The sequence below is a fragment of the Protomyctophum bolini genome, assembly GCF_963924005.1.
Source record: "Protomyctophum bolini genome assembly, contig: SCAFFOLD_53, whole genome shotgun sequence".
NCBI classification, from domain to species: Eukaryota; Metazoa; Chordata; class Actinopteri; order Myctophiformes; family Myctophidae; genus Protomyctophum; species Protomyctophum bolini.
In genome coordinates this window covers 87,809-97,906 of record NW_027666051.1, presented here as the reverse complement: position 1 = coordinate 97,906, position 10,098 = coordinate 87,809, and the positions used below count along the sequence as shown (strand labels likewise).

General features: G+C 41.8%; 1 protein-coding gene across 1 annotated transcript; it reads right to left on the bottom strand.

Moving 5' to 3' along the window:
• Positions 1–262: 262 nt before the first annotated feature.
• Positions 263–2,980, bottom strand: LOC308312087 (uncharacterized protein; the record flags this gene model as incomplete). Its single annotated transcript, XM_080794489.1, has 5 exons — positions 2,920–2,980; positions 2,501–2,605; positions 1,372–1,557; positions 826–1,005; positions 263–480 (listed from the first exon to the last, which is right to left on the bottom strand). Exons 1-5 carry the CDS (start codon positions 2,963–2,965, stop codon positions 263–265), a joined length of 735 nt encoding a protein of 244 aa, XP_080650615.1. The 5' UTR covers positions 2,966–2,980.
• Positions 2,981–10,098: the final 7,118 nt, after the last annotated feature.

Genomic DNA, 10,098 nt, shown 5'->3' with positions numbered 1-10,098 from the left:
TTCAAACGTTCCTTCACATAGCCGTCACGTACCCGTGAGAGATATAGGGGTGCAAGTACAGAGCCCGGGCAGAGGCTTTTGGGCTGGTTCTGGACAATGATCTCTGTCTCTCTCTGTCTCTCTCGCTGTCCTTTCCTTTAATCCACCCGACACTGATCGACATATACGTCACCATCGAAAGCCGTCACTCATGCTTATGAGTAATGACTACTTGTCCTTGATATAGCAGTGGTGTCATAGGTTGGTAGAGATTCTCCATTGTCTAATCGTCATCGTCCTCATCCTCATCCGAGCTGTGTTCTTGCCAGTGGGTTTCATCCTCCATCGCCACCTCCTGTTCCAACAACATTGGACTTGGCCCAAGAATGGCCTTGTATGCTCTCGCTGCAGTCTGCTGTTGTAGTTTATGCTCCTCAAACCTTCGCTTCAGCAGACAGATGAGGCCCTGGGAACCCTCCTCTGTCAATCCATTTGGAAAATCTAGAATGTATGAGAGTGGAATAAAGTTCACACTTAACTTTTTCGGTAACACTATATTAAGGTCGCCTTTATAATGTTATAAGTTATAATGTGCTTTATACTTCCACTGAGCATAATAATGCATTAAGACCAGCACTTATGTTATAAACGTGGTTATATGTTGTTATACATGATTATAAGTGTTATAATGCCCTAAAAGCACATTATAACGCATTATAAAGACGACGTTAATATAAAGTGTTCTTTTCTGACAGTAGAGATCTCAAATACATAGCAACAAATAAAACAGATAGATTAGTTACAAAATACTAACATGATAGCAGTCACCTGAAATTTTTCACTTACCTCTTGTCTGTGTGCTCATTGAAATGGTGTCCATCTGTGTCTGGACCTTTGACTGAGAGTCCTTGAGGAAAGCAAGGTGCTGCATCATCTCCTTTGTAATAATGTGCTTTTCCTCTGCCAGCCGCGAAAGAAGCATGCGTTGGTCAAAGAGCTGCTTCTTGGTCAGGATATCAACACCATCTGTGAAGGAATGACAACATGATTAGTCGTGGGTTTTTTAGAGGTGAAATGGAGCAAGAGACATTGGCATCCAAAAACATACAGCTGTGAGTGCATGTGAGTCAGTGTTGTTATGGTAAATGGTGAATTTATATAGCGCTTTTATCCAAGGCGCTTTACATAGATTGTGCATTACATTCACATTCACCCATTCACCCACACATGCATACACCGATGGCAGCGGAAAGCATGCAAGGCACCAACCAGCACATCAGGAGCAATGAGGCTTGGCGTGTAGACAGACAGACCACACCCCCCCCCCCCAGACAGACCACCCCCCCCCCACACACACACACACACACCTTAATGTATTAAGTGTTTAGATACCTGCGTTCTGTTCCTGCCAAGGCCATATCATGCTCTGGGAAGCTTTGTTGGACAGCTTCTGCACAACAGAGCTTATGTCCACAGGGCTTGCGTCAGCGTGTTGGTTGTATCTCTCGAGCTCTTCCAACAACCTTTTTTTCTCCTGGCCAATTTTCTGGCTGATCTTATGGCGCCTTTTATTGCGATCTATAAAAGAGTAGTATTACAAAAAAAAGCTGTGATGGGGCTCTGTCAAAGGAATTAATTAATTAATGTTTAATGTATTTATTAGGTTTCAAATAGTTTTAAATTATCTAAATTAAATTAAATTATCAAACAAGATACGCTTCATAACATTGCCCTAAACCATAATGCAAACCTAGGGGGGATGCCCCCCTCAAACAGCTGGCCCAGGGACTCTGCCAGTCGGATAACCACATAGAAAACAAAAAGAAAGCTACCTGACATACTGGAAAGAGACACCCAAACCCAAAGCAAATGTAGTTCTATCTAGCAATAAAAACAAACGAGAACCAAAACTAGGTACAGACTCAGCGAACACAGTATTGCAATACAGAAAGGCCACCAGAGACAGGCCCCGCTTTCAAGCCAAGAAAATGTGTTGGAAACAGCTACACATTTGATTCTAATCACCTACCAAGACATCAGAGCACATACTTCACAGATTACACTCACCCAACATGAGTTTGAAAAAATGACCAATGACAAAAAAAAATCCCAAACCTACTAGGATATATACAACACCATCCGAACAAAGCAAGATTTGTGAACTGTTGGGATAAAAGGTGGCTTGCGAATGGAATACAACCACCCCAAGGACCACAAACCATTGATTGACCTACTGCAATTATAAACAGAGCTGCTACCTTATGCTACCATTTCTTCCAAAGCAACTGCAAAGGACTGATGCTATTTATTTCAAAAAGCTTTATATACCCTGTATATATCATGTATATAACGACACAATGTGACATAGCTCTGTTTACACAACACGTGTTGTCATTTTCAGCTGACAAAGAAATTCTTCAGTAGACACAGTCTGTTACGAGCCACTGTCTTAACAAACAAACACAATCAAGCAAGTATGCAGCTGAATCATTTTAGCTTAAACTATAGGTACTATACATACCATTATCTCTGTAAATGTAGTGCTTCTTTTGGCAGATGCTCACAAAAAGTGCTTCAATGGAGAGCTGCAAAGCATGGACATTCACAGCACTGGCCGCTGCACTTCCTAAGAAAGAATAAATTATCACACACATTGTTTTAGTTTTTTCCTGTTTACTGACAGAGACTTATTACTTAGTTTTTGTTTTCTTTGTCTGTCATCTATATTATTTGTAGTTGGTAAGGGTAGGCAAATTAAGCGAATTAGCTTCAGCATACACCTTTTATATACCGTTATTACCAAAATGAAACATTGAAAGTGAAGTGAAAAAGTGATTTACTGACAGTACCCATCCCTGCACCATAACATAGGCTACAGCTACAGTATATGCATTACAGCCAAAGAGTCCGACAGTGTTTGTGTAAAAGATTCTTCCTTACCGGTCTTGGCCCACTGCTTGACATCAAGAACCCACTGTTGAAGCATGTCATCGCTACAATGGAACTGCTCTTGCAACTTTGTCAAGTTCTCAGCTACCTCCAAAGTCTTCTCTAGTGTCTGCAAAATTGCAATACAGAACCATGTCATAGTATTTGAAGTTTCACATGTAGCTGCTTGAAATAGTTATCCCCTTTTCCTCAACATACCTTTTTGTATTTCGAAGACAAAGCAATGTGTAGGCCATTCTCTTTGCGGAGATTCCAACCCATTGCGTGCACAGTAAGCATGTCAGTTCTTACTGTAAAGAACACAAATGCAAATAAGAATGTGTTGAAAATGTTTTATGTGTAACTTTGCAGGGTAGCATGGGGTTAAATAAGCTTACAGACCTGACTTTGTCATGTATTTAGTGGTCAGAGCACATCGGGAGAGAAAACTGTTGACTTGCTCTACTTCTTCTCCCAATGTTGTTCCGATACCTTCCTGGTTCCTTGCATTCCACTGGATCTACAGGAAGTATGGAATTGTTTAACAGTGTGGGAAGCTAGCATGATCACAATTGATGCATATCCTGAGGTCACTTGGTTTGTGTGGCTAATGGTCATTTCTTTTGAGAATTTAAATGAGTAATTTAACTTAAGTCATAAACAAAAATGTAAGAAGCATCACCTCGCACTTGGTATTGTGTGCTTTCGCATGCATCACTGACAAGCAATGTTTCTGTTGCTGAAGGGGTTGAAGATGACTCAGGTTCTCCGACACCTTCTCCAAGTATGGCACATATCGGCAGGTCACATCCATGGCCAAATATGTAGCACTCTGGAACTCTTTTTGGAGGAACATTGGATATGCAAAGATTTCCCCTCTATACATATTGAGAGCTTTTTTGGGGGGGAAATTAATATTAGAGAGCATAGTACAATGAAGGGCCTGTAATCATCTACATTTTTTAAATTTGAACTCATCAGGATTACTAATACCAACCTTTGAGAAGGAAGCCATGCCTACAAACAGCAATTTCAACACCTTCTTCATCCAACTTGTTGGCCTGTTTGGATGACTCTCGAGCAGCTCTCCAATGTGAATCTCCACACATGGCTTTCCCTGCAGTCTACCAAAGTACATATTTGGAAGATATTAGGAGTTGATTAAAGACAATAGATAGCAGGGCTATCTACAAAACTATTACAGTCATTACTCTTTATTGGCTGTTAAAAACTTACACTTTTTACAACTCCTCTGACCTCCTCAACAAAAGTGGACACGTCGGAGTCTTTTGCTAAGAAAAGTCCATCAAAGAACCCAGGATCTTGACTCCTAAAACAATAGAGTGAGTGAGTGAGTCAGTGACACACACACACACACACACACACACACACACACACACACACACACACACACACACACACACACACACACACACACACACACACACACACACACACACACAATATAATGTTAATAAGAAGGAAGGTCAACACTCACTGATTTGCTTTCTGGAACCTGTAAAGTTTTCTGTTCCCATCAACAGAAACAGCCACCATTTCAGGGCTACAGGCCGGACAGACAAACAGTTCCTTTCCCAGAAGCCGGTTCTCTACAGAGTTGCAGTATGTGTACTGCAGAAAGCTCCTCTGAAAAGAGTCTGCGTTCACCTTTCCAGTCTGAAAGAAATACATAATATAATGAAAAAAAAAATCTGTACAACTGTCCAACGACATTATCAAACTAATTACTCACTCTTCCAAAATGCACTGTTCTCTGGTCTAACAGGGCTGTGAAGGCTTGTCTCGACATTCCTGGAGCTGTAGTCTTCATAGCTTCAAAATAATGGAAGATGTCTTTGTGGAACAGGGTCTTGCATTGTTGTAGGCCAGTAGCCACTTCGTATAAAGTCCCTGACCTCTGGAGACCACTGCTTACTGCACTGGTTGCATGATAACACCGGAACGCGAAGATCATAACGGCCTGAGAGTACATGAGACAAAAGTAACAGGGGGCACGAAAGTTATGTTGTCCTTTAAACACATACCTATCCATATCGCATGTGTGTGTGTGTGTGTGTGTGTGTGTGTGTGTGTATCTAGATTGATAGACATAAATTCCTACCATTTATGCAAACCAGTATGATGGGTCTACCGACAGATACTGCAACATTAAATGTGTCGCAGGTGCATATATTTGCCGGATAGGCGGTTGGCAGCAAACAGTCTGAAAAGACAAGGGGACAATCTGGATGAAATGTTTGGTTTGAATGAAGGTACATGTATAACACATTTTAATAGGAGATAATGTTGTATGTTAATTGAAAAGAGACACAAACCTTGTTCACAAATGGTGTATTTACCATCGATGAGTTTCACTGACTCCGTTGGGGGAATGTATTTATAATACCCGAACATTGTGGTTTGCCTATTGTGTAGAATGTGATGTTCATGAACCAAACGGTCACATTCCACACAAAACCACTCTGACGGCATACAGTCCCCACAACGGATGACTGCTTCTCTCAAACGACAGTGTTGACACACCATCTTCACAATCGTCTCCGCAGACAGCAAGTTGTCGACATTGTGTTCTCTTGCTTGTTGCCAAGAGAAGTGCGCATCTTTCTGCCTTTGGGTCCAATTGGGCTGTTCTACACCATGATCCTGCACATCAACGCATGCCGAGTCCTGTATCAGCTCCTCGAGCCTCTGCAAATTAAAATCTTTGGAAGAGAAATGGAAAAACAAACATACCTTAATTTGCAACACTACTGCCACAGCTTTCTTTTGAGGAGTGTATTTTAAGTAGTTTTTATACTTACCAGGTTCTTGGTAGCCAAGACATGGAGGTGAGACAGATTTACTGACAGAGGCAGTGGATGTAGATGTAACTATTTGGAAGTAAAAATAGCAAAAACCACATTAGACCAAATAATTTCAAACTCTTAGGCAGTATAAATATCACAACAATAACACTATCAAACGATTACCCTACACCTAATCAAAGACCACTCTCTATGAATGAAGTCCTTGCCATACGTTTTGAGATGGAGACTAACCATTAGTTGAAGTCCTTTTCCTTCGTCTCTTTCCTGTGGGAAGAGGAACCCCATTTGCGTCTCTCTTCAACCAGATCACTTTAGGGCATGAGACTTCAGGTTTCTCTGTCACTGGTGGTTTCTTTGTCACTGGCAGTTTCTTCTAGATGGACACACGTCATGAAATATAGAGAAATAGGCATCAACTAACAGAAGTTAAATTAATTACACATTGATGTACAAGAATGTAACTTACTTGTGCCTTCATTAATGCTTGCGAGACCAGAGCAAGACCTTCCAATCTGGCCTTATTAGACACAGAGTCTGACTTAATGTGTGTTGACATTGTACTGAAACAATAAAAAAAGTGTAAGTTGTTAGTTATTAGTAAACGGTTGGACCCTGTTAGAATGGAAACAAGTGTAATGCTTTATCATGGTGATATCTTCCACATTAACAGTTTTTGTATGGACCTGTGGAATAACTATAAATCAATCAGGCGTCAATCAGTAGGACATCCTACACCTACCTATGTGGATGTAGGGTGTAGCTACAAAAAACACAAAACAGCTGGCCAAAAGTAGACTGGACTCTGGAGACACCAATGGAGGGCTTGTCTAAGAATGACAGAGAGAGAGAGTTTGAGAGATTAAGTATTTGGTTTAGTACTCTTCCACAGTGCGGGGCAATATGCCAACTACACTGTATTCCTAACTACACCCTGCTGGAATCATAGATACTTAATCTTAATCAAGGTTCTGGATAGAATAACTAAAAACATTTCTGGTTGGCCATATGCTAACCCTAGCTAGGTAGGTCTTTAGTTCTAACTTGTATCTGAACTGAATGCAATAATTATGTCACATGGCCCCGTCATTTAACGTGAGGCAAAAAAAGACACAACAACTAGATCGATATAGACTTTGATACAAAAATATACCTTACCTTTCTAGTGAGCCAACTGCAGGTAAGGTACTACTAGCATAGTACTGTAGTTAATGTAGTCAGTAGTGCAGTTACTAGACGCTCAGACTCCTTACTACTGTGTACACACACACACACACACACTGAATTACACACACACACACACACACACACACACACACACACTGAATTACTTTCTATCACAACTATACTGCTCTCTACTATGTCTCCTACGACTCCTTCTGCTACTCACGCTATCACAAAACTCCAACAACACTCCAACAACACGCTATAAAAGGCTGAAAGGGGCGGGCGATCTCCCGCGAAGGCTATTTAAGCTTTCGCGGGAGATCGGGAGCGGATGTGACGCGCAGGAGCGGATGTGACGTCGGTCTCCTGCGCGAAGCCTGGCGAAGGACGGACCCCACAGACATCTGGCAGCCACAGAGATCCGGTACTCACACCGGATCTAAAACCGGATCCAAAACAAGCGAATGCTTCCGGTTTCCGGACAAAACTAAAAACATCCATATCACATAATCCGCGTGGATTTCAAATATAAGGTTATTAACCCATGCCCACTGATGTTACAATTATGTACGGTCGATCAACTAATAATAATTATTATTATTATCGTGGTCTGTTAATTTCGTTGAAAAGTTACGTGTTGCTCATTTCATATCGACAGCACCTGGAAAAGTGGATTACGTCTGCATCCAAAAAAATTAAGTGCTTACCCCATGGATGTTACAATGCTTTGCGGGCCCGCAGAATTAACCTTATCTTCCGTATTGTTCAATTAAAAAGCATTTTAATCCGATCGATGGCCATTTCTTCCCGTTTCTTTCAACTACGACCCTATCGTTTGGTAGGTGTACTGCATGCTGATACAGTGAACGTTCTTTTAGAAAATTGCGGCCGATTAAAATGCTTTTTATTAAACAATACGGAAGGAACGGGTACTTCCGGGGGCCCGTCAAATATTGTAACATTTATGGCCTTGGGATAAGCCTAAAGATGAACGTTTATGTAGAAGTAAGGGCCAAATATGGAGGAAGTAAACGATGGCTTCATAGCCATGCCCACATATGTATTACAGGCGGAGCCTTAAATGTTATAAAATGATTTACAAAAAGTCAATAACAATTATGTTTATTAAAATACAATACCATACATGTTATAAAATGCACGACAGAAGCGATATCATCTTGGATCATTTCTATTTTTTTTATTTTTTTTTAACCGATAGGTTTCAATGTTATTCATATTAGTATAATAGGAACGGACCTGCGGCGTGGGTCACGTGACATCATCCGGGACACGACTCCATAGGTTTCAATGGTGGGACTTTTAGTATGATAGGAACGGACTGCAGTACCTACTAGTATTCTATGAACGGAACGGCTGTGTACCAGTCCGTTCTATTTCAACGAGTTGGCCTGCGACCAGGTTGGGTTGTGTGTATGTCTGCTCGTTTGATGTGATATAAGTGTTGTTTGAGTCGTGTTTCTAGTGTGTGTCCGGTTTCTCCTATGTAGTGTTTATGACATTGTGTGCAGGTGATGATGTAGACTATATTGGGTGTGGTCAGAGACAGAGGGTCCGTGATGGGGGAGGAAGTGTGACTATGGGGGTTGTTGATGAATTTGCGGGGTTTGAAATGGAGTGTATGTGGCTGTGGGGGCTTGGGAGGTAAAGTGGAAAATTTGGAATGCACAAGGAGGTCTCCCAGGTTCCTGTTCCTTCTAAGTGCTGAAATGACTTGATGTGCTTGTAATGGGGGGTAGGATTGTTGTGTAGTGGTGAAATTTTGTTTAAATTTGTGGTGAAGTGGTTGGAGTGTATGTGAAAATGTGGTTATGAATGGGAGTAATGTTTTAATTGTAGAGGAGCCGATGGCCTGGATGGTGAGAGAAGAAGAGTTGGAGGAGGGAAGACATAGAGGAGAGGGTAATGTGTGGGCCCCGTCCAGGTCCGTCCCTGTCCCTGCGCTAGAGAGGGGCCTCTGATCCGGGTGCATGCTCTGAGGTGGCTGGGGAAGAAAGCTGGGGTTGAGGTTAGGGTTAGAATTGGGGATGAGAGGGTTAGGGGTAGGAGGCAGAGTGTTGGTGGAGAGTGACTGGGTGGGGGAGAGAGAGGCCAGGGCATTGCTCCTGATGGTACGCAAAAGTCTTTTACTATAACCTCTCCTTCGGAGGACTGTAAAGAGTGTGTGTGTGGCCTGATTGAAGTGTTCCCTATTGGATGAAATCCTGAAAAACCGAATGATTTGTGATTTGATGATGCCTGCAAAAGTGTGCTTTGGGTGGTAACTGTGTTTGTGGAGTAGTGCGTGTGTGTCTGTGTCCTTAAAATATATTTTTGTCAGTAGTCGTTTATGTGTCTGGTCTATTGTATGAAAAAATACGGTGGTGTCCAGGAAGTTAATCTCTGTTGGATGAATTATGTGTTTGATGGTTATGGAAGCATGGTGTGTGTTCAAGATCTGTAAAAAGTTATCAAACTGTTGTAAGGTGTGTGGCCAGAGCCCTATGATGTCATCTAAAAATCTGAAATACATGGTGGGTTGTAGTGGACACTTTGCCAAGGCCTCTCTCTCCCACTCACTCATGTAAATGTTGGCATAAGCGGGTGCAAATTTCTTACCCATAGCTGTGCCCTCTATCTGTAAATAGTGTTTGTTATTAAATGTGAAATCATTGCAATTGAGACTAAGTTCTAATAGTTGTAAAATGGCATTGTCTGGTCTAGTGTTGTCCGGGTGTGTCTGGAAGAGGTTTCTAACTGCCTGTAAACCAGTGGCTGTATGTATGTTGGTGTAAAGGCTGTCAATGTCTATGGTGAAAATGTATGTGTGTGGTGGCACAGCTATGGGCTTGATTTTTTCCAGGAAATCATATGTGTCTCTTAAATAACTGGCGTGTATGGTGGAGAGGGGGTTGAGGAAGTGGTCTATATATTGTGCTATGTGGTAGGACTCACTGCTGCAGTCTGATACTATGGGTCTGCCGGGAGGCACCTCGAAGGGAATAGTCCAAGTCTGAGGATCCTTGTGGATCTTGGGTAGTAGATAGAAAATCCTAGGTCTGGGGTTATCGGGTCCATAGAGGAAGTCGCGTTGTTTGGAGGTGATGTAGTTTTGGTGATAAAGTGTTGTAATGATTTGTCTGAGTTTGATCTGAGTCTGTGGTTGTATGCTGGCTGCTATGTGAGTGTAATATCTAGTGTT